This window comes from Nicotiana sylvestris, chromosome 3, assembly GCF_000393655.2.
Source record: "Nicotiana sylvestris chromosome 3, ASM39365v2, whole genome shotgun sequence".
Classification (NCBI taxonomy): domain Eukaryota; kingdom Viridiplantae; phylum Streptophyta; class Magnoliopsida; order Solanales; family Solanaceae; genus Nicotiana; species Nicotiana sylvestris.
In genome coordinates, this window is record NC_091059.1 from 195,957,809 (window position 1) to 195,985,542 (window position 27,734).

Genomic DNA, 27,734 nt, shown 5'->3' on the forward strand with positions numbered 1-27,734 from the left:
TAGTCGTGTCTGTTTGTGAAACAAGACATCCTATCAGAAAGGGCCTGTTGGTTGCCTATAAATACACAAGAATTCCAACGAAGTGGAAATAGAAAATCACAAGTGTTAATACAGGCTTTGTTGTATCCTGAAGAGAATCGTTTTGTATTTTCCCTAAATTAGTATACAAGCGATAACTCTTTAAGGACAGTCGATTTTCACGCCTCAAAGCCAATTTTGATTATTATTTTCTAACACTTGTAGCCAACAATGTATGCGAGAAACGCATACCTCTAAAGTTGGGTGGGGTTGGGGTTGTGGGGGGGGGGGGGCGGACATTGAAGGCTAGAGCCAAAATTCGCCATTAAATTAAAGTGCTAAGGTGGAGGGGTCCAAATTAACGTGCAAAATTCAGGAGGAATAGCTGTCTCGTACTTTTTACTTCCTTAAATAAATGAAAGGGAAGAGAAAGCTCCTGTGTTTATGCAGCAGTAAAGGAATACATGAGTTACAGCAAATCAATAATGATCCTCAACTGCTAGTCTCATAGAATAGTTTTCTTAAGTTAAGAGTGTCAATTCATGTTTGGCCAACAAGTGCAAAAACATGGAACACGTTTTTGTACGTAGTAACTCAGTTTCAGCAGTGATAGTAGAGATCCATATATTTATTACTGAATATTCAACATTCACACATCTTGCACTCAAAGAAGTCAAGTATTTTTCCATAAACAAAAACTGCAGGTTAGTAGGATATCAACTAGTAACCATCTAAATTAAAAATAGTGAAAGTGGGGTCATGATCCCATATGAAACTTGTCTGGTTGGGTTTAGCTGGTAGATGTTGTTGACTTCATCAAATATAGGCCTAAAATTAATGTTGGGTTTATATAATTAACATAAAATCGACTGCATCAATGGTTTTGTCACACTCTTTACTGCAAATTATTTTACGTTTACAACGGAGTAAGAAATCAGTTTGATCTTTCTCTCTCTCTGTCTCTAATTAGAGATATAAATCTTACTCTGTTTTTTCCTAATTAGAGATATAAATCTTACTTAATGATAGCCATTAGTGAATGACTTTGCGCAAATGTACGAGAATGACTCATCCAGTCTTTGTCCAAAACAAAAATATTCCTAAAACTATGCTAAGGCTACCCTATCTTAGTTTACGTCTGCTGCAATGAAAAGACTTCTTTATACAGAGATATTTCTGTCTCCTCTATATAAAGATTGGAGGCCTCAAGTTACTTCCTTTTTTCTTTATTTTATTCCCTAAAGTTGTTCTCTTTCTACATCTACTTAGATAATTCTTGATTTTCTTCCTCCTAATTTGAGATTTCTGACTTTGGGTCTAGTCTTGATTATCTCAGAAGAGTGACCGTTAGGAGCAAAAACAAAGTGGGAATTTAGCAACTGATGGAGGGTTTGGCAGCATATACAGTTGTTGTGCTTGTTCTAGCTTTAGCTATCGTTGTATCTGCGGAGAAAATTCCACATGAGGCTACTTTGAGCAACAATGGAACAACTCATAGTACGGACTCATATTACTTCTTTGACCTATTCAATCTTCTTCAGAAAATGAGTGAAATGCATTACCACCATGTTTGGCCTGTAAGTTCATCTATTACTACTAGCATCTTTTTATCCTTTTCTCTCTTACTCCAGCAACTCTACCCTTCATTGACCATTTCCAAGGTTAGTTTTTCGAAAGCGGTATTGCATATTTATGACATGTAATGATAACTGGCCTGACGGTCCAGAGGCGGATCCATAATTTGAACTTGAAGGTTTAATCTATAAGGTTTTTAGTACTGAAGTCATTGTATTATATAGTTTTCATTCTTTCTTTTTTGCCAATGCTATATCAAGTCTTCCCTTCATTAACTGTTTCCAAGATTAGGTTTTCGAGAGCAGCAGGGCATATTTATGACACGAAATGATAACTGCCCTGACGGTCCAGAGGCGGATCCATAATTTAAACATGAAGAGTTCAATCTTTAGGGCTCTTTGGACTTTACTCATTGTAATGAAATTATGAGTTCAAAATTTATTACTTGCTGAAATTTTAGTGGGTATTCACACACACTCACCCACACACATACATATGTTTCGTGTCGAAATACTGGATTCAGTTGAACGCGTAATGCATAAAGCTGAATCCACCCGTGTGGGGGTTGACTTGCTCAAAGGGGCTTCTTTTTGTTGGATGTTTGAGTTTTTGGACAAGATATTGACGTTGTAATGAAGGGGATGGATGTTGTCACTGAAGCTTTGTATGTATTTCAGGAACTGGAGTGTGGTTGGAGAGTAATTGTTGGTTCAGTAATTGGATTCTTTGGTGCTGCTTTTGGGAGCGTAGGAGGCGTTGGAGGAGGCGGTATCTTTGTTCCCATGCTGACTTTGATCATTGGATTTGATCCAAAAACATCAACTGCAATATCAAAATGTAAGAATCCATCTACTTTTATCTACAGAGAAACGTCAACGCGTCATATCTTAGGTCATCTTTAATTACGCCATTTTTGAGCTTTTTGCTTTTGTTGTGATCAGGTATGATCACTGGTGCAGCGGGTGCAACTGTATACTACAGTCTTAAGCTGAGGCATCCATTGCTTGAACTTCCCATCATTGATTATGATTTAGCTCTTCTTTTCCAACCAATGTTGTTGTTAGGTATCAGTATTGGAGTTGTACTAAATGTAATTTTCGCCGAGTGGATGGTTACGACCTTATTAATCATTCTTTTCTCAGGTAAGCACTGCTATTTAATTTCCAGCTGCAATTTTATCAATTTTGTGAAGGGGAGCTTTGAGGTCACGAGTTCGAGCCGTAGAAACAGCCTCTTGCAAAAATGCAAGGTAAGGCTGCGTACAATAGTGGTCCGGCCCTTTCCGGACCCAGCACATAGCGAGAGCTTAGTGCACCAGGCTGCCCTTTTTTATTTTATCAATTTTGTACAGAGTAAGTATTCTGATTTGTTATTATGGGACTACTTGCAGCTGCATCAACAAAGGCATTTTTCAAAGGTGTCGAGACATGGAAGAAAGAAACTATTATTAAAAAGGTTGTCTGTTTGTTGTTTAATTTCCTGTAGTTGTAGAGTACAAAGATAAAAATGGATTTTAAATTCTAATTTCATGTCCAGGAAGCAGTTAGGCGCTTGACATCTAATGGTGAGTACCTATATATCTTTATCTTCTACACTACAACAGAAATATTTGATGAGTTATTTCTGCGTAATATTCTGGAACTGAAAATCAGTTGCTGGCGGCGAAGAAGTTGCATACAAAATTATACCTGGAGGTCCAAACAATGGTTCTACTAATTTCACAAATGAAGTATATAAAGCAACTGAGGTAATTAATACTCCCGTTGTCCCAAATAATTTTTTATCCGTCCCAATCTATTCGAATGCTCATTATATGGAGCTACTTTAGGTCTCAATTTTTGACAATATGTATTGGAAGGATATCTCTAGACTTGTTGCTGTCTGGATCATAATCCTAGTTCTGCATATCTCCAAGGTTCTTTCTTTTACTAGTCCTTGCCTTTTTTTCAAGAAATTGATGATGCATTATGTGCTTTCATGCAATATTGGCTTACTGATTTGGAGCTATTTTTGTACAGAATTATGCACCAACTTGTTCAACGACATATTGGATCTTAAACCTCTCGCAGGTAGTGTGTGTATATATATATATATATATATATATATATATATATATATATATATATATATATATGCCTTGAAATGATTATATAAATAACTTAGCACCCTGAATAATTAAAGACTTTAATTTAGGGGTATTAGTTGAGCAAAATAGTGTTGCTCCGTCATGTTAAAATCCTAGATCCGCCTATAAATGTTCTTTTGACAGTGTATACGGTAAAATCGGAGGGTACAATTCCTCGTCATCGAGGCACCTCAAAAAATCATCTCGAAGCCTCGAGGCTACAGGGCTATGGTCGAGTTTCCCCCATCGAGGTTCTGATCGCAGCCTACTTCGTACTACTATTGAGTAGCAAGAGAGGGTCGGAGCAGCTTTTACCCGATTTAGGGTCGGGATCGATTTCCACAGAGAGCTAGAATTTAGAATCGAGTATCTATCTAGTTTAAGATTGTGTATGTGTTCCAAATTGCACTTCTAATCATTTTTGGGTTTTTTGATTTACTTCTACTTTTATCAAACTACAGTGGTAAATGAAACTAGATTAAGCTAAGAGTAAAACTAAAGAGGGTTGTTCAAATGGTTTAAAAGGCACTAGGGTAGTGACTTTTGCTTAGGTGGTCAATTGACAGGTAATTGAATCTAAGACACGATTGACATAATTGGGGAGTACGATATAACCATTGCACGATATTACCCACTCTACACCTTTCGGTGGTTCGAGTAATTTTGCCCGAATTGACTTTCTCAAGACCAATTGAGTATGCAAATTTGCACAAGCAATCAAGGTTCAAGTCGGGTATTACGCTCTAGAGGTTTAACCCTTTAATTGGAGCTATCAATCTCTGGAATACGCCCCAATTCCTTGTTGGATCAATTTTGGAGACTTAGGCTCTCTTTCTCAAGAAGAGCTCAAGTCAATTAAATACAAGCTAGTGTTTGCAACCACTAATTCAGCAATTAACCATGAAATTGGCCCAAATATCAAACACCCATAGTCAATCTAGCCCTAAAATTTAAGACCCATCAATTACCCACACTAGGGTTGAGCCACAACCTTAGCTTATGGGTCTAGCTACTCATAATTAAAGAAGAAAAACAAGAAATAGATGAAGAGCAACTCATTAAATTAATTACTAAGATAAACAATAAGATTCAATGATGAAATGTAGATAAAATGGCCCAAAATGGCTAAAATATTCGAACCCACGAGCGCAGCTTACAGAGAGAAACTATTTGATGCCCTAACAATGGGAAAAGAAGCTATTTATACTAAGCTGAAAAATCTGGACAAAAATACCCCTGTGGGGTTAGTGTGCACCGCACAAAATGGTGTGTGGCCGCACTAGGGGTCTGAACTTGAAGAGCTAACTCTCTGAATCTGGGCACTATAGACCGCAGAGAATGGACTGCGGCCGCGGAGGCTTCTAGTGCGGTCCACATAAAATGAAGTGCGGACCACATTGTCTTGACACTTGGAATTTGTAGCTCTCTGATTCTCCTTACTGCGAACCGCACGAAATCGAGTGCGGCCGCGTTGATCTCAGTGCGGACCGCGCAAATCCTAGTGCGGCCGCATTGCCTTCGTGCCTTAATGTCATGCTCTCTGAACCTTACAGTGCGGACCACACAGAATGTAGTGCGGCCGCACTGGCCTTGTTTTGCCTAAGCTTTGTCTTGTCTTGGTACTTGTGCAAGTTTCACTCCTTTTGAGCTGATCTTTGACATGTTGTCTCTTTGTTGATTAAACCTGCAATCAAGCACAACTTGTGAGCCTTTTGGGACTATTTTGTGCAAATTCCTAATCAAAACATAAGCAAGAAGGAGTATAAAAGGTATCAAAATCCCTAGTTATCAACTCCCCCAAACTTAAGCTTTTGCTTGTCCTCAAGCAAACAAAATAGGACTCACCCCTTAAGAGAACATCCAAGAACATTTCAGCTGTCCTAAAGTGACCTCATCTAGCATCAATTGGGACTAACAATTGCCCTCAATAAAAATGAATCATTAACAACATTTACTCTTTGAAACACCTTGGATTAAGTACAACACAAGAGCATCAAGAGTTGACTCAACACATCAAAGAACTCTTTTATATTACTTCGGTCCTTGTGGAACCCAAACTCACACATCCTCAACTCTCCCTAAACAAACCTCACCTTTAGAATAGTGGCACTCAGAATGAGGTTAATGGAAGTTTACTCATCTCTCTCAAGAAAAAGTCACAAGTCCGGCTCTAAGTACAATATGCTTGCCCCTTATGTAAGTCACCACTAATGTAAGCTTCATTCAACTCAAGATCAAATAGGGCTTTTGTGTTGTCATGGTGAAGGCTTTTGGTTCAGGGTAGGAAATGTTTGGTCTAAGTAGATTCCATCTTCCCTTAAGCATTTCTTTTGCTTCATTTGGCTCACATTCACTTGACTCTTTGAGTCATTTCACTTCTTTATAAGGGGTTAAAGAGACAAACTGTCACTCTTTCTTATACATTTCAAATCTTTTCTCCTTTTTCAACTTTCCACACCTTTCATTCATTGCTTTTCTTGAATCTCTTTTTATTCTTTTTCATATTGAACATTCTTTTTGTCTTTTTGCTTTCCTTTCTTTTTCATTGCCTTTTCTTTTCTTCATTTTTGTGCCTTTTTACCACTTTGCTACAATCTTCGTCTCTCCCCCCAAACGTATACTTTTGCCATGTGCTAAGAAAATATCGGGTGCCAAGAGATGGTATCTTTTAGAACGGGTATAGGCTTGTATTATGGGTCTTGAAGGGAAAAGGTCTAAGGCTCAAAAGGGTTGACTAGGGATCTTATCATTGGTAGGTTATGGAAGTGTTCAAGCTATCATTTGGACCAAGGAGAGCCTATAATCATGTCTCAAGTCAAAATTCACTTAGGATTTCGCCTCAACAAACATTCAGGTCAAGTTCTAGACCAGTGGCTCGGGACTTGGACTTGCAATGCGATTACTCACAACACAAGCTATGGGATTGCTAAAGACATAGAGTCGGGGGCCTATAACGACCTTAGATAAGATTTGAGCACCAATGGTCCCAAAAAACCACTTGATGATTATCGGTCAACACAAGAGTCTCAAGGTCACTACTTTCACCATCCTAAACACAACAATTTGTTTTTGACCATAAGATCAAAGGCAAATGTGCTAGGACCAAGTGAAGCTTTGCTTGAGGCACCCTTAACTACTAGCTACTAAAAACAAAAAGAAAAATGGACTCAAACCCTTAAGAAGGTTGTCACGCCATCCATCATTGGGAAGAGCCACTCGGTTCACATAAAACTCCACCTTTGGAAAGAATCGTGACATTAAGAAAACCAAAGGCTTATTGAAACTTTCAAAACAAGAAGCTATGAGCATAAATAAGAAGCTAAGAACGAAAAGTTGCACAAAGTAAAATGAATATATACAAAAGGGGATTTGTCGAATATACAATAGACGGGATGAATATATACAATGTAACATAACTTTATATACAGACCCAACGTAAAATAAAAGTGCGAGAAATGTAATGAAATATTAAAATTATATACAAACCAAAGATGAAAAATAAAGAAAGCATAAAAATTATCAAATATATACAATCATCCGAATGAATCCATCAAAAGTAGGGTCTATCCCCTCAAATGAAAGCTGACATTGTCCCCAATGCCAACTAAACTAAATAAAACATCAAAAAGAGAAAGGGAAAAATGATATAGAAACTCCCTATGGCCCGTCTGCCTGCATGGGCTCCTGAGTGGCCCCTGGGTCCTCACTGTGTTTGGGAACCTCAGACTGGTTCCCTGTGGCCTTCAATTGTGATGCTGGGACCTGGGCCTGGACAGGCTCCTAAGATGCATCCTGTGGCTGACTGGAGGAGGCCTCCGGTGGGTCTGCCAACTGGATGATTGCATCGTCTGCTCTGGGAATCATCCTTTTTCTCTTTGGAGGCCTCTATGACTACTCTGGTTGGGGATGACTTGTTGGCATAGGATCATCGAGCAATAAGTCCAAAGGAAGCTGGTCTGCCTTCAACCGGTCAACATCAACCCTCGGCGCCTTCACGGACTCCTTGGAAGCCCGCGTCTTCCTCAATTTCTTGTGCTCCCTAGCAAGCTCCTTGAGAGACTGGCTGTGTGAAATAACTGCATCTGTGAGCACCTTCTAAGTGTTGAGGATTTTCTTTTGGTTGGCTAAAATCTCCTTGAGAGCATCCTCTATGGACTGGGGGACCTGTGAAGGCGGAGGTACCAACTGAGCCTCTAATGTGGTAGTGAGGGTAGACAACTTGGATGATGTAGTCTGCATCCAGTTGTTGATACTGCGGAGAGACTTACTCAATTGGTAGGCAGTCACCGGATAGGCATGGGAAGATGGTATCTCCGGGTCTGCTGAGGTGGATTGACCAGGAAGAATATCAGTAGAGGTGGAGGCAGGCTCAGCAGGAGCCACTACCACAACTGGCTCTTCAGACTGGCCAGTTGGAGCAGTGGTTGTACCCTTGAAGTTCTTGCTCTTGGGGTTGTCATCCCCCTGCATGATGTACCAAGAGAATGGGGCCTTCGCTTTGACTTTGATGTCGAATGGCCTCTTTTCAACTTTTAGGTCCCGAAAGTACATAGTCAGAAAGCTGGGAAAAGGGAGGTTTCTGTCATTCTCACTACCCATAATTGTAATTATCCTCGACATTACATTTCCCACATTGATAGAGTACCCCGCCATGATCGAAGCCACCAAAACTGCCCAGTGAAGAGGGAGGGAGTTGTCATGAGTCGTAGGGTCCAACCTGCTACATACAAATGTTTCCCACCCCCTTGCCTCGAAATTCAAACTACGTCTCAGAATCTTGAGGCCCACAGTCAACCAATCGGGGGTGGTACCTGGGATTGCCAGATACTGTGCCAACCAGGGACGGACCTCCTTGCCCATTTCCATCTTCGCCATATACAACGCCTCATCCTCCTCATTAAAGCCAAGATAGTCATTTATGGTCTTTCCGTCAAATAGCACTTTCAGGTTTCACACCTTGGTCACTTTGGAGCCCTTTTTGATGTGGGCAATGTTGGTGTAGAATTCCTTGACCAAGTGCTCGTTGGCATCCACACACTCATCCAAAAAATGTTCCCAGCCAACTCTCTCCCTAAACTGCCTCCTTACATTAGGGTTGTGAGGTAGCAAGTCTCTATCAACAAAACTCTGGTCCGGGATTAATTTCCTCACCGGCCACCATTCCCTGAATTTGTGATATGCTACTTCACTTACGAACCGGTCTTGCCACGCCTCCGGTTTCCTAGTTCTAGCCACCCCGCCAACCTGAGGTTCACCCCCTTCTCCAACTACTTCTTCACCTCCTACTTCCTCATAGTCTCCTATTGCACCCTCTCCAGATAAAGAAGTTGTGGGAGAGGTGGAGTATTCATCTCCACTACCTGCTGCTGAGCCCTCAAACGACCTAGAAGATATATTTACTGACGCTTGGGCAGTGGGGGATGCTGGAGGTATGTCTCTTAGTCTATTCCGCTCTGGCTAGTCAGGGATGTATTCTGGCACGGAGTCTGAAGAGATCTCTCGGGAGGGCTCGTACTCACTCCCCGACATGTCAATGGCTCTATCAGCTGCTTTAATCATGTTTTTGATGTTTTGCCTGGTTTGGGGAGTGAGTTTAATCATTTTCTGTTTCCCTCTCCGGAAGGATTCACCTCTGCCTAGTTGTTTAGAACCTTTACCTCATTGTTTCACCATTATCTGCAAACACTATCCAATAAGCTTGTTAGTATTAATAGAAGCAGTTAAGAAATAGAGTCGCAGAACAGGAAAGAAAAGTTGCACACAGTTTTCAGCAGTCACACAGTGCGGACTGCACACAATGGTGTGTGGCCGCATAGGGGTTAATGCGGACCGCACAAAATGGCCATGCGGTCCGCACAGAGATGGGATTCAGACTACCCACTCTTTGTATCCAGGCGGTATGGACCGCACAAAATGTAGTGCGTCTGCACAGGGACCACTACGGTCCGCACAAAAATGTAGTGCAGCCGCAGTTCCCAAAGTTCAGCTTCCAGGACAATTAGCAATGCGGTCCGTACAAAATATTACTGCGTACCGCACAGGGGCACCGCGGTCCGCACTGAGTGCCCAGCTGTGGTACTAAGTTAGGGTTTCAAAATAAATTGATTTTAATCCCAATTTTTAACCTAAGGAATGTCCCTATGGGTTTATCTAGTGTTGTTAACTATCTAATTCTGCATTAATCAAGAATTTAACTACCCTAACCTAACTAATTGAAGAAGCTACGGAAGGAATAAAATAGAAGACAAGAAAAACAAAAATAAAAGGAGAATAACAAAATTAAAGAAATTAAAAAGAAATTAAGTTACCAGAAGTGAGATGAGATGAAGATTCACAAGTCAAAGCAATGAATTACGAGCAAAGGGAGTGATGAACAGTGCTTTAGAGGTCTAAGATTCAAAGGTTCGAAAAGAGTAAATGTTGGGCCTCAAGGACTATTTATAGAAAAAGTCTTGGGCCCCAGCTTACCTACCCCAGTGCGGACCGCACAAAATGGACCGCGGTCCGCACTACACAACAATTTGCAAGCTTGAGGAGGCAACACGATGCGGTCCACACAAAATGGACTGTGGCCGCAGTGGTCCATCGCGGACCGGACAAAATGTAGTGCAGTCGTAGTGGCAAACTTCAGAGAGGTCTATATTTCACCCTTCACCAGTGCGGTCCGCACTAAATGGAGTGAGGCCGCACTAACAACTTCAGAGACCTTACACTTTTTTCCACTATGTCTTGCACTGCACTAACACAATCCTGTAACATCTCATAACCAGTTAGCCCAAAAAATCAATCCTACACTACAATGAAAATCAAATAAAAACAAGAAGAAAAACACATGGGTTGCCTCCTAAGAAGCGCCTGATTTAACGTCGTGCACGACGCAGGTTACCATCACATCATTTGAAATGAAGAAGTGCCACCACGTGGCTGTCATTAATTTTTCCAAGATAATGCTTGACCTGGTGCCCATTAACTCTGAAGACCTCTCCATTTTTGTTTTTCAAATCAAGAGCACCAAAAGGGGTCACCAACACCACTTCAAACGGTCCACTCCATTTTGATTTAAGCTTTCCTTAAACAGATGTAATCGAGAATTGAACAAGAGAACCAAATCATTTTATGAATTTGTAACCACGGTCATGCCACCCTTCTTCGGTACACATTGCACCGGCGAAGTCCAAGAGCTATCAGAGATGGGGTACACAATACCCCAACATCCAACCACTTGATCACCTCCTTTTTCACAACTTCTTGCATTGCCTGGTTCAACCTCCTTTGATGCTCCAAGAAGGGCTTTGCATCATCTTCCAGAATAATCTTGTGCATACAGAATGCGAGGCTTATCCCCCGAATATCAGCTAAAGTCCATCCAATTGCTTTTTTTGCTTTTGAAGCACCGCCAATGTGGCATCAACCTGCAGGCTAGTAAGACAAGAAGAATATTTTTGCAGGAGTGTCATGACCCGCCACACCATCATGCCCTTGGAGAATATTCTAGAGAAGGGACTTAGTTGTACATATCAAGGGCTTGTGTAATAATTAATATTTACATACTAGCCCCTAGGAGACTAGTGTATAAAGGGGGCCATTCATTTGTAATTCATGAACCAAGCAAAACAATCAAGTTCTCTTTAATACAAAAGCTTCCTTTAGCAATTCTCATGTGTTCGAACATTCCTTAGTCATAACCTTTGCTCTGATACCACATTGACACGTCCTTAGTCTTAAACTAAGTACACGTGCAACACTTTACAACTCGCTCACGATCTTGCACACCCTGCTCACGTTCTTGATATGCCAAGTCAGCCTTACTACACTCAAGATACTAACCTTTGCTCTGATACCACGTTGTCACGTCCTTAGTTTTAAACTAAGTACACGCGCGACACTATACAACTCGCTCACGATCTTGCACACCCTTCTCACGTTCTTGCAGTGCCAAGTCAGTCTTACTACACTCAAGATCTCTAAGGAATGTTAGAACATATGAGAATTGCCAAAGGAAGCTTTTGTATTAGAGAGAACTTGATTGTTTTGCTTGGTTCATGAATTACAAATGAATGACCCTTTTTATATACTAGTCTCCTAGGGGCTAGTATGTAAATATTAAATATTACACAAGTCCTTAATATTTACAACTAAGTCCCTTCTTTAGAATATTCTACACAACTAGATTCTTCTAAGGACTTTCCTAACAATTCTATAGGGTTCTAGGGTCTTCCTAAGGAAACCTCTATATTTCTCTAGAACCTTCCGACAAATGCATAAATATCTAGAATTTTTCTAAGGAAATTCTCCATAGTTCTAGAATATTCCACCAAGATCTAGTCCCTAACTTATGTAACCATTCCATATGGCAAAAATATATTCCAAGTGACACCTATGTGGCAGGTCATGACAATCTCGTCATTGTCCGATGGGCAGAGGATGGAGGCCATCATTGCTAGCCATCCAAAGTACAAACGTGTAAGAAGAAAGGTAGCTACTAGCCAGTACCTTGTGAAATGGGAAGGAGAACCGCTTCATAGGGCATCATGGCTAATGGACAAAGATCTCTAGCGATGCCAAGGCAAGATGTGTGCATATGTGTCGATGCTTTGTGCCGAGGGCGACACAAAATTTGGTGGGGGAGAGTGTCATGACCGGCCACACCATCATGCCACATAGGTGTCACTTGACATATATTTTTGCCATATGGAATGGTTACATAAGTTAGGGACTAGATCTTGGTGGAATATTCTAGAACTATGGAGAATTTCCTTAGAAAAGTTCTAGATATTTATGCATTTGTAGGAAGGTTCTAGAGAAATATAGAGATTTCCTTAGGAAGACCCTAGAACCCTATAGAATTGTTAGGAAAGTCCTTAGAAGAATCTAGATGTGTAGAATATTCTAGAGAAGGGACTTAGTTGTAAATATCAAGGACTTGTGTAATAATTAATATTTACATACTAGACCCTAGGAGACTAGTATATAAAGGGGGCCATTCATTTGTAATTCATGAACCAAGCAAAACAATCAAGTTCTCTCTAATACAAAGCTTCCTTTAGCAATTCTCTTGTGTTCTTTCTTCCATTCTCTTAGCGGTCTTGAGTGTAGTAAGGCTTACTTGACATAGCAAGAACGTGAGCAAGTTGTGCAAGATCGTAAGCGAGTTGTCAAGTGTCGTACGTGTACTTAGTTCACAACTAAGGACGTGACAACGTGGTATCAGAGCAAAGGTTTTTACTAAGGAATGTTAGAAAGAATACAAGAGATTGCTAGAAGGAAGTTTCGTAGGGAACCATGGCCGGATTTACCAAGGACTTGGTACTTGCAGAAGGGATCAACACAAAGGTCCCTAAGCGAAAGCAGTATTGTGGTGCACGGGTTGCACGCGAGGTGGCAGACTGGCGGAAGCTAAGGGAGCTCCGACAGAGGCTACAATTCGGGAGTATGTATGCGAGTTCACTACCTTAATGCTGCAAATCTCGTCATTGTCCGAGGAAGATTTCCTCTTCTACTTCATTGATGGGTTGCAAAATTGGGCAAAATATAAGTTAAGAAGATATCAAATAGCCAACGTGAACGGGGCCATCGGAGTAGCCTAGTCACTTGTTGACTTCAAGATGGAGCCTGCCAAGTCCAAAGAAGGCAACACCGAGACGGATGCGGGAGATCATGATGAGGAAAACGGGAAATGCATAGCCGAGGTATACAAGGGCAATGGCAAGGGGCCATCCCATAATGGACAGGGGTCCAAGAGAAACGGTAAGGGACCGGAAAATGATAGGGAGTACGTTCCTAAGGGAGGGTGCTACTTCTATGAAGGATCATATCGGGCAAGTGAATGATCAGAGCTGGGGAAGCTTGCAACAATGATAGGGAACTTTGATCAAACTCATAAGGATGACATAGGGGGAACCGCCTGTATTGGAGGGATGCGCTTGGAATCTAAGCCGAAGGTAGAGGATTCCAAAGCCTATCTTGGCACCATGTAAATAGAGCATGGTGGCACCAAGAAAAGTTGGATGGACATAGTTGAAGATGATGCCGAGTTACAAAGTGATGGCATGCTATCGGACTCAGACGATGCACCAAGCAGAGGGTTCAAGTTTGCCAGTAAGGTTGGACCACAGAGGGCAGCCAAATAGGGAGTGGAAGCATGGACTCAATGCTTGAAAAGCTGCTAGACTTGGTTGAGTCATGGGAAGATTCAGGCCAAGAGCAAGGAGGGGCATCCAATGGGCGGAGGATGGAGGCCAGCATTGCTAGCCATCCAAAGTACAAACACATAAGAAGAAAGGTAGATACTAGCTAGTACCTTATTAAATGGGAAGGAGAACCGCTTCATAGGGCTTCATGCTAATGGACAAAGATCTCTAGCGACGCCAAGGCAAGATGCGTGCATATGTGTCGATGCTTTGTGCCGAAGGCGACACAAAATTTGGTAGGGGAGAGTGTCATGACCTGCCACACCATCATGCCACATAGGTGCCACTTGGCATATATTTTTGCCATATGGAATAGTTACATAAGTTAAGGACTAGATCTTGGTGGAATATTCTAGAACTATGGAGAATTTCCTTAGAAAAGTTCTAGATATTTATGCATTTGTAGGAAGGTTCTAGAGAAATATAGAGATTTCCTTAGGAAGACCCTAGAACCCTATAGAATTGTTAGGAAAGTTCTTTAGAAGAATCTAGATGTGTAGAATATTCTAGAGAAGGGACTTAGTTGTAAATATCAAGGACTTGTGTAATAATTAATATTTACATACTAGCCCCTATGAGACTAGTATATAAAGGGGGCCATTCATTTGTAATTCATGAACCAAGCAAAACAATCAAGTTCTCTCTAATACAAAAGCTTCCTTTGGCAATTCTCATGTGTTCTAACATTCCTTAGCGATCTTGAGTGTAGTAAGGCTGACTTGGCATAGCAAGAACGTGAGCAGGGTGTGCAAGATCGTGAGCGAGTTGTCAAGTGCCGCACGTGTACTTATTTTAAGACTAAGGACGTGACACCATTCCCTGTAAAGCATTCACGCACTCCACTCGGCTTGCATCCTCATTGACGTCAAGATTCAACAATACGACCTCCAATAGGTCCTCAACATTGATCATTGCACTGGTGTCATCAATTATCACCATTGTGACGAGGTCAACAAAAGAGCACACTTCGGTACTATTGGGCTGCTTCATAGATTTGCACACATGAAAGACCACCTTTTCATCACCCACCCGGAAGGTGAGTTCCCCTGCTTCCACATCAACCAATGCCTTCCCCGTAGCCAGGAAATGTCTTCCCAAAATGGTAGGGACTTCATATTCCACCTTGCAATCTAAGATCACAAAGTCAGCTAGCAAGATAAATTTGTCCACCCGGACAAGCACATCATCAATAATACCCAATGGTCTCTTCATAGATCTATCCGCCATTTGTAACCTCATGGAAGTCAGCCTAGGTTGCCCAATACCCAAGGTTTTGAAAACAGAGTAGGGCATCAAGTTGATACTAGCCCCCAAATCACATAGAGCTTTGGCAAAATCCGCACTCCCAATGGTGCAAGGAATGGTAAAAGTACCGGGATCTTCAAGCTTCGGGGCCATTGAATGCACTATAGCACTAACTTGGTGAGTCATCTTTATAGTTTCACAATCCATAGAACGCTTCTTTGTGACCAAGTCTTTCATGAATTTTGCATAGCCCGGCATTTGTTCAAGAGCCTCCACCAAGGGCACATTGATGGATTGGCTCTTCATCATATCAATGAACTTTTTTAACTGATTATCATTTTTTTGCTTCGCGAGCCTTTGAGGATAAGGTGGTGGTGGTCTTGGCAAAGGAGCCTTGGCTTTAGGCACAATCGGCTCTGGCATGTCTATTATGTGTTCCCTAGACGGGTTCACATCATTTTGAGTTTCCACCTCGACATCTTGAATATCAATCATCACTTCGTTGTTCACATTTTCTTCAACCACATCTTCAACTAATAAAGGGACTTCATCTTCTTGCAACTCAACAACATCATCCAAGATTTGCTTTTGTTTGGAGGCATTCACATCACCGCCTCTCCCACTTCTTGTTGTTACTGCCATGACATGATTGTTTCCACCCTTCGGGTTCACTACCGTATCACTTGGTAGAACACCCTTAGGGAGAGTATTTAAAGATTGTGAGATGTGGCCTAACTGTACCTCCAAATTTCTGAGAGAGGTATTGTGGGAAGCCAACTGTGCATCAGAATCCGCATTCTTCTTCATAATCTATTCGAACATCATTTCAATTCTACACATATCATTGCCAGAAGAACTAGGATTTTGAGATGGAAATGGGGGTGGATTGTTCGGTTTTTGGAACATTGAGGGCCTTTGAAAGCCTTGCCCCCGATTCCCTTGGTTTCCATTGTTCCATCCACCTTGATTGTTATTGCCACCCTAATTGTTGTTATTACCATTCCAATTCCCTTGGCTGTTTTGATTGTTGTTCTGATAGTCCCAGTTGTTGTTTTGGTTGTTGTTCCCCCAATTACCATTGTTTTGTTGTTGATTGCCCCAATTACCATTGTCTTGTTGTTGATTGCCCCAATTGCCTTGAGGTCTCCATTGTTGTTGGTTGGAAGAGTTGCACCGTTGGCCTTGATAATTATTCACATATTGGACCTCTTCACTTTGTTCATCATTTTGAAATCCATCACAGCCATTATCAAATTGCTCAGAATTCCCTTAATTTTGTTGCCTTCTCTTGTTGACAAGCATATTGACACCCTCCATGGCATTCACTTGGCGAGGATTTTGAACTTGTTGCAACTGTGCTTTAGCCAATTGGTTCATAGTAGTTGTCAACTCCACTATAGCTTGCCCATGGTCATGCAATTCCTTGTGCAAATGAGTAACCGTTGGGTCACCCTGGGGAACATTGGCTCTACTTTGCCAAGCCGAAGAAGTGTCAGCCATCTCGTCAAGAATATCACATGCCTCATCATACGGCAGCTTCATAAAGTTGCCCCCAGCAAGTTGGTTCACTATGCATTGGTTTGTTGTATTGATGCCCCGGCAGAAGGTTTGTTGTATCATAGCCTCGGTCATATCATTGTTGGGGCATTCCTTCACCATCGTTCTATACCGCTCCCAAATCTCTTGCAAAGGCCGTGGGCTCTTGCTTGAAAGCCAATATCTCATCACACAATGCCGCCATATGCCCTGGTGAGAAAAATTTAGCAATGAACTTATCCGCCAAATCATCCCAAGTTGTGATGGAATGGTTGGGAAGTCGCTCGAGCCAATCCAATGCATTCCCCCTAAGTGAGAATGGGAAGAGTCTCAATCTAAGAGCATCCTCGGACACATTCGTCTGTTTGCTCCCCCAATATGTATACACGAACCCCTTGAGATGTTTGTAAGCATTTTGATTTGCAGCACCCGTGAAATACCCATGCTGCTCAAGTAAGGTCAACATCACATTGGTTATTTGAAAATTGCCCGCCCAGATTCGGGGTGGGACAATACCACTCGCATAGCCCTGGTTCGGAAGTACTCTGGGAGCCACTCTTGGAGGTGGCGGAGGAGGGTTTGGGATATCACCATTGGGATTAGCATTGGCATTGCGGCCTCTACGTTGTCCTTGAGGTACAAGAGGCACCTCTTCATCTATCTTCTCCCCCGTAATCACATTTCCAAGAGGGTCATTAGCGTTGTTCGCTGCCATTTGGTACCTAAGTTGTGACACAAACAAGTTAGTAACAAATAAGGAAAAAAGAACAATACACAAAACTAACCAAAAAGATAGCCAAAATCGTTAGCTCCCCGACAACGGTGCCAAAAAGTGATCGCAGCCTACTCCGTACTACTATTGAGTAGCAAGAGAGGGTCGGAGTAGCTTTTACCCGATTTAGGGTCGGGATCGATTTCCACAGAGAGCTAGAATTTGGAATCGAGTATCTATCTAGTTTAGGATTGCGTATGTGTTCCAAATTGCACTTCTAATCATTTTTGCGGTTTTTGATTTACTTCTACTTTTATCAAACTACAGTGGTAAATGAAACTAGATTAAGCTAAGAGTAAAACTAAAGAGGGTTGTTCAAATGGTTTAAAAGGCACTAGGGTAGTGACTTTCGCCTAGGTGGTCAATTGACGGGTAATTGAATCTAAGACATGATTGACATAATTGGGGAGTACGATATAACTGTTGTACGTTATTACCCAGTCTACACCTCTCTGTGGTTTGAATGATTTTGCCCGAATTGACTTTCTCAAGACCAATTGGGTATGCAAATTTGCATAAGCAATCAAGGTTCAAGTCGGGTATTACTCTCTAGAGGTTTAACCCTTTAATTGGAGCTATCAATCTCTTGAATACGCCCCAATTCCTTGTTGGATCAATTTTGGAGATTTAGGATCTCTTTCTCAAGAAGAGCTCAAGTCAACTAAATACAAGCTAGTGTTTGCAACCACTAATTCAGCAACTAACCATGAAATTGGCCCAAATATCAAACACCCATAGTCAATCTAGCCCTAAAATTCAAGACCCATCAATTACCCACACTAGGGTTGAGCCACAACCCTAGCTTATGGGTCTAGCTACTCATAATTAAAGAAGAAAAACAAGAAATAGATGAAGAGCAACTCATATAAATTAATTACTAAGATAAACAATAAGATTCAATTATGAAATGTAGATAAAATGGCCCAAAATGGCTAAAATATTCGAACCCACGAGCGCAGCTTACAGAGAAAAACTATCCGATGTCCTAAAAATGGGAAAAGAAACTATTTATACTAAGCTGGAAAATTTGGACAAAAATACCCCTGCGGGGTTAGTGCGGACCGCACAAAATGGTGTGCGGCCGCACTAGGGCTCTGAACTTGAAGATCTAACTCTCTGAATCCGGGCACTGTGGACCGCAGAGAATGGACGGTGGCCGCGGAGGCTTATAGTGCAGTTCGCTTAAAATGGAGTGCGGACCGCATTGGCTTGACACTTGGAATTTGCAGCTTTCTGATTCTCCTCACTATGGACCACACGAAATCGAGTGCGGCCGCGTTGATCTCAGTGCAGACCACACAAATCCTAGTGCGGCCGCATTGCCTTCGTGCCTTAATGTCATGCTCTCTGAACCTTACAGTGCGGACCGCACAGGATGTAGTGCGGCCGCCCTGGCCTTGTTTTGCCTAAGCTTTGTTTTGTCTTGATACTTGTCAAAGTTTCACTCCTTTTGAGTTGATCTTTGAGATCTTGTCACTTTGTTGATCAAATCTACAATCAAGCACAACTTGTGAGCCTTTTGGGACTATTTTGTACAAATTCCTATTCAAAACATAAGCAAGAATGAGTATAAAAGGTATCAAAATCCCTAGTTATCTGGTCCGTCGACGCCCAACCTTGGGATAATGTCGACCACAGCTATAGCAGAAATGGGGAGTTCCCAAGGTACACGGCTAGGACTGACAAAGCCTAGTGGACTACCTTAACCCTGAATTAGGGTGTCATCTAGCTGTCCCATCCCCATATCTTTGTCATTAATGTATTTTGTACTACGTTGGGATTCCCCTCCTATATAAAGGGGATCCTTGCCATTTTGTAAACCCATGTTTGTTCAGTTGCTCCACACAAAATATACAAGAATATTTGCTTTGCTCTCTAACACATTCTCTTGATACTATTGTTTCCCTTTATTATCTTCATTATTGTTCATCATTTATTTCCTATCATTGGCCATAAAGAGCCTTCGTTGATTTTGTTATAACTCTTAGTCGCACATCGACCACCTTCGATAGCTTACAACCGAGCTCCGAAATCGACCTCGAGTCCCTCGAATCGACAAGCTCGAGGCCCCGATTGTCAACCTATCGGTTTGGTTATCGCATTATCCTTAACTCCTATTTCGTTTCTAAGTCTCACATACATAGCATCAACTACTTAACTACTCCTTCAAGTAGTTTTCATAATTCAAGCTCCGGCTCACCTCATACCGCAAGTGTACCAACTCGACTTCCTTTTCATTGCAAAGGAGCCTAAGGGATCTCTCCTCATCCGCAGCTTTCCGCAACTTGGCTTCACGACGAAGCAGCCCAGACTTAATTTTGTCGAAGGCCTGCAAAAGAAAACCCAATAAGGAAGGAAGGCGTGAAACCCGTAAGGCCTGTACCGAAACTCACCACGAAGTGAAGTCGCTGGTCTTCCTCGAAGGCCGAGCGCACATCTGCCAACCTAGTTCCCTCAGCTCTGAAAGGGTCGACTTCGGTCAAGGCACGGTTGCTCGGTGTATGTGATCCCAGGTTTCTAACATCCCTTGAAGTACTGTCAACGGAAAAAGAAGGCGACACCAACAGAGAAACCATCTTTCCAGAACCAGGAACCATGGACGTGGCAGGCTCGGACGATGCTTCCGCTCCGAAGCCCTGGTCCCGTTTTGTCTTGCTTTGAGCGTCGTCGCCCCGTAAAAGCATCTCTCACTTATTGTCATCATTCTTTAACCCGGAAGCTGGCAACCCTCCCCCTCTCCAGAGGAGCGCGGCCTCGCCTCGGAAGGCTCTCCGATGCCTACAACAGCAAGATTAATACGTATAAAGGGAAAATGCCTCTCCAAACGAAGGAAGGGAAAGGAAAAAATAGCACAACACGCACCATGATGTTTTGCTTCCCATCTCCCAGGGACAAAGCTCGCCACTTGCGCTCATCACATGTCGAGTGGGTTGCCAACTTCTGAATCAAATCTGGCAAATTAGGAATGTCGCCCGGTGCCCATGAAACCGCTGCAAAAAAAAAGAAAAGAAGGCACGGTTACGAAATCGGCTTTCGCCATAGACAAAACTAAGAAGGCACGAAATACACCACTCACCTGTATAGTTCCATTCCTCAGGGAATGGTATAAGCTCCACGGGGATAATGTCAGCGGTCCGCACTCGGACGAAGTGACTCATCCACTCCCGGTCTCCATTTTCCTCATCATCAACAACGAAGGGTGTGGTCGATCGACATCGCAAGGTTAGCAGACCTCGATGGTAAAAGGGCTGGTACAGCCTAATAAGATGACTGAGCGTAAGTTCAAGCCCTACCTTCTCCGCGAAAAATCTCATCATCAACACTGTTCGCCAAAATGACGAGTGGATCTGCGCCAAGGTAACCTGATACTTTAAACAAAAGTCGAGCACAACCCTATCAAGGGGGGCCAGTGTGAAAGGATACGTGTACACATTCAAAAACCCATCGGCACGATCCGTGATGCCCTCATTCGGGGAAAATGTCTATAACACTACTTTCTCCCTCTATCTGCAGTCTTTTCTCACTAACTCAAGGCGCTCTTCTCCTATCGAAGAAGTAATTTTCAAGTTATACTCTCGTTGGTCCTGAATGTCGGAGGCGAAACTCTCCCCTCTCTATTGAACAGACCCCAATGCAGCAGTCATGGCTATGGCAAAATTAGAGAACTAAAGCAGAAATCCGTGCAAATACGTTAGTATTGAACTAATGAAAGACTTAATGCAGAAAAAGAAGGGTAACTACTTAGAATGGTGGGATCTCCAAATAAGCAGAAGCAACCCTATATATGGAAAAAGCGACATCATCGCCAGTCCTGAGGTGGTACCCGACCTCGAGGACCTCCATTAAAAAGAAGTTAGGCTCTAAAAGGCCAACGGCATCATCGCAAGTCCCGAGGTAGTACCCGACCTCGAGGACCTCCACCAAAGAGAAGTTAGGCCCTAAGAAGCCAACAACGTCATCGCCAGTCCCGAGGTGGTACCTGACCTCGAGGACCTCCATCAAAGAGAACTTAAGCTCTAAAAAGCCAACAACATCATTGCCAGTCCCGAAGTGATACCCGACCTCGAGGACCTCCATCAGAAAAAAGGTTAGACTCCAGGAAGCCAATGATATTATTATAAGACTCGATGTGGTACCCGACCTCGGGGACTTTCGTCAAAAAGGAGTTAGGCTCCAAGGAAATAAGCACTTAAACTCCACCCGTATGGGCTTGGTCTCGGGGTACTGTCTAAGTTCGGACAAACCCTCTTCCGGGATCTGTCTACAGCGCCTTCAGGCTATCTACGCTAAGTTCGGAGCAAGTTTCCAGGTGGCCCGAGTTTGAATGAACCTCCACTCGGGGACTGCTCTCGAAAGTTCAAAAGCAGTCCCTATCCTCGGACCTCCGAGCAAATTTCCCCTCAAAGACTACCGTGGGGCCTGGGTGATAAATCACGGTCTCAAGGCTCGAAGCATTGCTTTCATTCAACTCGAAGTAAGGGTCCCGACGACCCGAGTTTATCGTTTCAACCCAGGCTCGATCCAAGAAACGGCGAAGGGTTCCACAAGAGGTCGTATCAGTCAATCAAAGGTCAGAAAAAACACTCGCATCTGGGTTCGATATTGGTAGTAGCCGATAGAGTCACACATTCAGGGTCTCCATAAGTTCAAATGAAAGGAAATATAGCAAGCATCGAAGATAAACTTAGGAAAACGTATTTGTATTCAGAAAACTCTTGATTACAGAAGCCCTCAAGGGGTCTTAACATATGATTACAAAAACCCACGAAGGGTCCTTTCACAGAAACAAAGAAGCAAAAGGGTACACATATAGTAAAAAGCCTAGAGCCTAGCCTACTCCCAAAGATGCATCCTCGGCAGCAGCATCTTCGAGCGCCATCTCTTCGGGCATACATCCCTGGTGACAATATCTTCAATCGCCACCTCCTCTGGGGTTTCATCTCGATCCTCTAGAATAATATCTCCGAGGGCGAAGATGAAGAAGAGGAAAGTGACACAGAAGAAGCAGAAAAAAGAGACATAGCCCGCCGAAGCCAGAGATTGAAGATTCGGCGGGCATCAACCCTACTTGCACGGCTGCTCCGGGTCTGCCTTTCGAGACATTGTGCCGTGCAAGTCTAATGGCCGGTGGTGCCATTTTATTCCTTGGAAAACCAAGAGGATGAAGTGCCACACCAGGCCAGGGTAGGAGAGTGAGCAGCGGTGTATAGTTTGAACGTTCTCCCGAGCAGCGGTGTAGAGTCCAAACGTCCTCCTAAGTCGGAAGAAGTCGGCCCCACTATCTCATCACCTCGAACCATCAATGACAGCAGTAACAACCGTAACAACAACAACAACACCGACACGACAATATAATCTCGCTCGGCAAAGAAAAGCCCAGGCAAAAGGCCATGGCGTGGCTGATGAGAACGTCGCCATAGACCCCAAACATGGTGGGTAGCAATGGAGGAGGATAGTGGGGAAAAAGGAATGGAAAGGTGTTGAAAGACACTTGGATAAAAAGATAATACCGGAAAGCCCCCATTTATAGGGGGTGATAGTATGGCCAACAATGCTATCAATGCCTTTGAAAGACGGATCGGCAGGCACACAATGCGTCATTGGAAACTAGATCGACGGCGATACGGTCGCTTTGAAGAATGGGAATCGGCAGCGCATTGAATGACGTTGAAAAGACAAGCCCATGGGATATCCCGGTTATCGTGAAGGCTTATGTCATAAGACCATCTCCAACCCCAAATTTCACACCAAAATGGTGTAACACCAAATTTACTCCAACCATTACACCATTTTTTACACCAAAAAATAATATTTCTTCTCTCTCTTCTATATTATACTCCCTCTGTTTCAATTTATGTGAACCCATTTGACTAGGCACGGAGTTTAAGAAAAGAGAGAAGACTTTTGAACTTGTGGTGTAAAATGAAGCACATATATTTTGTGTGGCTATAAATCATTGCATAAAAGTAAATTGTTTCCAAATAAGGAAAGGGGTCATTCATTTTGGCACGGACCAAAAAGGAAATAGGTTCACATAAATTGAAACGGAGGAAGTATTATTATCTTCTTTTAAATTTCATTTTTTATTTCCTTCAAACAAATATATAATCACTTATTTCTATTTTATGTATTGTTAATTTTCTTTTTTAAAGTTTAGTTTTCACTTTTCAATTTTAGCAACATTAGATAATAAAATTAACTTATAATCTTATATAAATATAATATATACAAAAATTAATATATCAAAAAAATAGGATATAAAATTAAAATTATAAAGATCTTAATATAAAATTAATTATACACACAATATATGATAAATTAAAAGTCCAAAAAATAAAAAATAAATAAAATAATAATAAATCAAATTTGGTGTGATGAATAGTGTTGCACCAAAATTTGGTGCAACACTATTCATGCATTATAATGTTGCAAGATTTGGTGTTACATTGGAGCAAAAAAAACACCAAATTTGGATTTGGTGCAAAATTTGGTGCAGCCTTGGAGATGGTCTAAGTATGATATCATCAATGTGACGTCATTGCGGGAAGTCCGAAGAGTTGGGTGTCAAAATCGTTTCTTGTCGCTCCTCTCTAAGAAACGCGGGGACTATCTGTATACGGTGAAATCGGAGGGTTCAATTCCTCGTCATCGAAGCACCTCAGAAGATCATCTCGAAGCCTCGAGGCTACAAGACTATGGTCGAGTTTTCCCCCTTCGAGGTTCGTCGACGCCCGACCTTGGGATAATGTCAACCACAGCTATGGCAGAAATGGGGAGTTCCCAAGGTACACGGCTAGGACTGATAGAGCCTAGTGGACTACCCTAACCCTGAATCAATGTGTCATCTAGTTGTCTCATCCCCATATCTTTGTTATTAATGTATTTTATACTATGTTGGGATCCCGCTCCTATATAAAAGGGATCCTTGCCATTCTGTAAACCTCTGTTGCTTCAGTTGCTCCACACGAAATATACAAGAATATTTGCTTTGCTCTATAACACATTCTCTTGATATTGTTACTTCCCTTTATTATCTTCATTATTGTTCATCATTTATTGTCTATCATTTGCCATAAAGAGCCTTCGTTGATTTTGTTATAACTGTTAGTCGCACCTCGACCACCTTCGATAGCTCACAACCGAGCTCCGAAATCGACCTCGAGGCCCCTGAATCGACAAGCTCAAGGCCCCGATTGTCAACCTATCGGTTTGATTATCGCCTTATCCTTAACTCCTATTTCGTTTCTAAGTCTTACATACATAGCATCAACTGCTTAACAACTAGCATAAAAATAGATTACGTATTTTTAGAGTCACATAATCAAATTTAATTGTTATTACCATTTTCACGGTACACGGACAGAAATGAATGACCGTAAGTTGTGTGATCTTAGCTTACATGGTAATTGATAATTTTGTTGCTCGCTCCTGCTTTTTGGTCAAGTCAAATGATCCACGAGCTTCACTTTCACTTAGAGAATTTTGACTACAAAAGTTGAATGTTCTTCTTCCTACTTTTCAGGTCCCTGTGGCTGTTGGAGCTTCAGCATATGAAGCAGTTTGCTTGTATAAAGGATCAAGGACGATTATGTCAAGCGGAGAAACAGTGATAACATGGAAAGTGCATCAGTTGATTCTTTACTGTTGCTGCGGCATTTTGGCTGGTATAGTTGGTGGTTTACTCGGTCTAGGTGGAGGATTCATTTTGGGTCCATTGTTTTTAGAGCTAGGAATTCCTCCCCAGGTGCATTTCACTTCTTATAATATTACCTCTAGTTCTGTTTTATGTCCATCTGATAATGAAATTGCTGCAGGTATCAAGTGCCACTGCTGCCTTTGTTATGATATTTTCCTCCTCCATGTCCGTCATACAATATTACCTGCTCAGACGCTTTCCAGTACCATACGGTAAGGAGGAAACTTCAACGTCTTAAAAAGTGTCTCCTTAAATGGTATTCAAGCAATGATTTAACTTATATATTCCGACTGGTTCGAACGTGTGAAAAGGTTAGACTCTGACGCCCCGGTTAGGAGGTGTGTGAGGTTGACCATGGCGAGTCAGATGAGGGAGAGAGGGAGGCCTAAGAAGTACTTCAGCTTATCGAGGACATAACCTTCTATAGGAGGGTATGAAGGCCGAGAATTAGGGTTGTGGGTTGACAAGCAGTCTAGAGCTTTGTCGAGTTTTTCCAGTAGTATTAGTACTAGTCTTGTATTTTCCTATACCCCTTGCTATTACACGGTGTGTCATTATTTCCAGTAGGATTGCCTTTATTCTTGTAGTATCGTATTCTTAAATCTTTGTTATTGCACGTTGCACCATTTGCTTCCGTGTCTTATTACCTTATTGTTGTTACTGTCTGTTTATTGCTTCATTTTCACTGTTCTTGAGCCGAGGGTCTTTCGGAAACAACTTCTCTACCATCATAAGTATGAGTAAGGTCTGTGTATACTTTACCCTCCTCAGACCCAACTTGTAAGATTTCATTGATTTTGTTGTTGTTGTTGTACTCTGATCTTATTACTGATCTCACTTTTTATGGCAGTTACCTCATTTGAACAATTCATCCAAAGCTCCTAGTAATGATTGATAATGAAGAAATCTAAGAATCATTTTTTTGTTTGTTTGCTAACCTGCTTTATTTTCTCTGGAAATGTTTCAGCACTGTATTTTATTGCTGTGGCCGGTATTGCAGCCTTAGTAGGGCAGCATGTTGTACGAAGAATAATTAGTATAGTGGGTAGAGCATCTGTGATTATCTTCATTTTAGCCTTCACAATCTTTGTGAGCGCTATATCATTAGGCAAGTTTCTTCATTTATTCACTCGAATAATTTTCGTGTAAGGAAATCATTCAGCTATCCTATTTATTTGCTTATTTAATCTGCTAATGGGTGCAGGTGGAGTTGGCATAGCAGACACAATTAAAAAGATCGAGGAAGGTCAACATATGGGGTTTGATAATATTTGTGCATATAATTAATGTTATTAATCCTCAGGCGAAATTTTTGTATTCCACATTTTGTTCCTATAATTCTTGTATCAAATGTTGATTTTAGAGGAATTTAGATGTTTGGTCACTATTGATGTTCCCTTTAGTCAGCTCTGTGATTATATAGCCATAATACAATATATAAGCTTGTTATGCAATCATGAAGATTTTTTGCTTCTCAAATCATTTCGCCTTTGAAATTTAGCCATAATACATTAAGTAGTTCGAAATTATCACTCGAATTTTACAATGTATTTGGGAAGTTTCATTAAGGATATGTTTTATAACTTTTTTGCGCTAAAAATTGTATTATTTTTAATAGCATTTTTGTTGACAGCATATTCTCTGATAGGAGCAAACAAAAAAATGTTTATTAGTATGTTACTTATGTTACAAATATATTATATTGTGGTCCGTTGTAAATAAATTTCCTGAAGAAGCTTATTCATATTGGACCCCACCATAAATATATTTATCTATTTAGTACTCTATTGGAAATAAGCAGCTTGCAGTGGAAGCATACAAGGAACTTATACAGCAGCTTACATAGCAACTTCCTTTCTTCTATAAACAGAGGAGATTTTAATTCATTATGTACATCAATTTGAAGTTTGAATAATATATCAATCTCTATACTTGTCTTTGATTTATTTACTTTACAGTTTTTATTTTTTAACAACTTATAGCATTTTAGTATTGTCTGTCTGATATTCCCTTTGTTGAGGAGTTCTCAGGCACGGGTAGGGACTTGAGATGAATTGTTATTTTTAATTCCAAAACACAGGAAAAAAATGTGACTCAAATTTAAAATTGATCGACCATTAGATATAAGCCTCACGTGTAATGGAATCCCAACAACTTTAAGTAATAGGATGATTTGCATTTCAAGAATAACTGAAGATCAAGTAAAACAAATAATATAGTCGAATAGAGCCAAAATTTGGATCTATAACACCTCAATATTGTTCTTGCAAGTTGCCACATATGCCTTGTGTGGTACATAAACAAATTGAATGACAATATGCCACAAGGGGATATGCAATACATGGTTAAGTTATAAAGTTCCAACTCTGTCATTAGACAATTAAAACGATTTATATTTGGTGATTATTGAAAGTCAAATCAAACGATGCAAAACCCACTATGTATTTTAGGGTCAATTAGATTTTTCCTAAAATATTTAATTGAAGATTGGTGGCACTAATAGAATTAAGGGGTCGTGGTATAAGTACAAATAGTGCTGGGATAAAAATTTAATATCACCTTAATTCTTTATTTGGT

General features: G+C 41.4%; 1 protein-coding gene across 2 annotated transcripts; it reads left to right on the forward strand.

Moving 5' to 3' along the window:
- The first annotated feature begins 1,152 nt into the window (after window positions 1-1,152).
- Window positions 1,153-26,541, forward strand: LOC104246320 (sulfite exporter TauE/SafE family protein 3-like). 2 transcript variants are annotated; one of them, XM_009802123.2, is made up of 12 exons: window positions 1,153-1,595; window positions 2,271-2,430; window positions 2,535-2,735; window positions 2,984-3,048; window positions 3,130-3,157; window positions 3,246-3,340; window positions 3,422-3,508; window positions 3,612-3,662; window positions 24,984-25,205; window positions 25,276-25,369; window positions 26,125-26,265; window positions 26,362-26,541. In XM_009802123.2, the coding sequence occupies exons 1-12, from the start codon at window positions 1,401-1,403 to the stop codon at window positions 26,442-26,444; spliced, it is 1,422 nt and encodes a 473-aa protein (XP_009800425.1). In that variant the 5' UTR covers window positions 1,153-1,400; the 3' UTR covers window positions 26,445-26,541. The 2 variants fall into 2 exon arrangements, with proteins under 2 accessions (XP_009800425.1, XP_009800426.1); XM_009802124.2 differs by lacking the exon at window positions 3,612-3,662 and having other exon boundaries at window positions 1,162-1,595.
- Window positions 26,542-27,734: the final 1,193 nt, after the last annotated feature.

What these genes read in the sequence shown, in the direction of transcription:
- LOC104246320 (XM_009802123.2), top strand. Translation starts at nt 1,401, where the DNA reads ATGGAGGGTTTGGCAGCATATACAGTTGTTGTGCTTGTTCTAGCTTTA. An exon ending in ATTAATCATTCTTTTCTCAG is followed by an intron (nt 2,736 to 2,983) that starts GTAAGCACTGCT and finishes GACTACTTGCAG; the next exon opens with CTGCATCAACAAAGGCATTT. An exon ending in AAGTATATAAAGCAACTGAG is followed by an intron (nt 3,341 to 3,421) that starts GTAATTAATACT and finishes GAGCTACTTTAG; the next exon opens with GTCTCAATTTTTGACAATAT.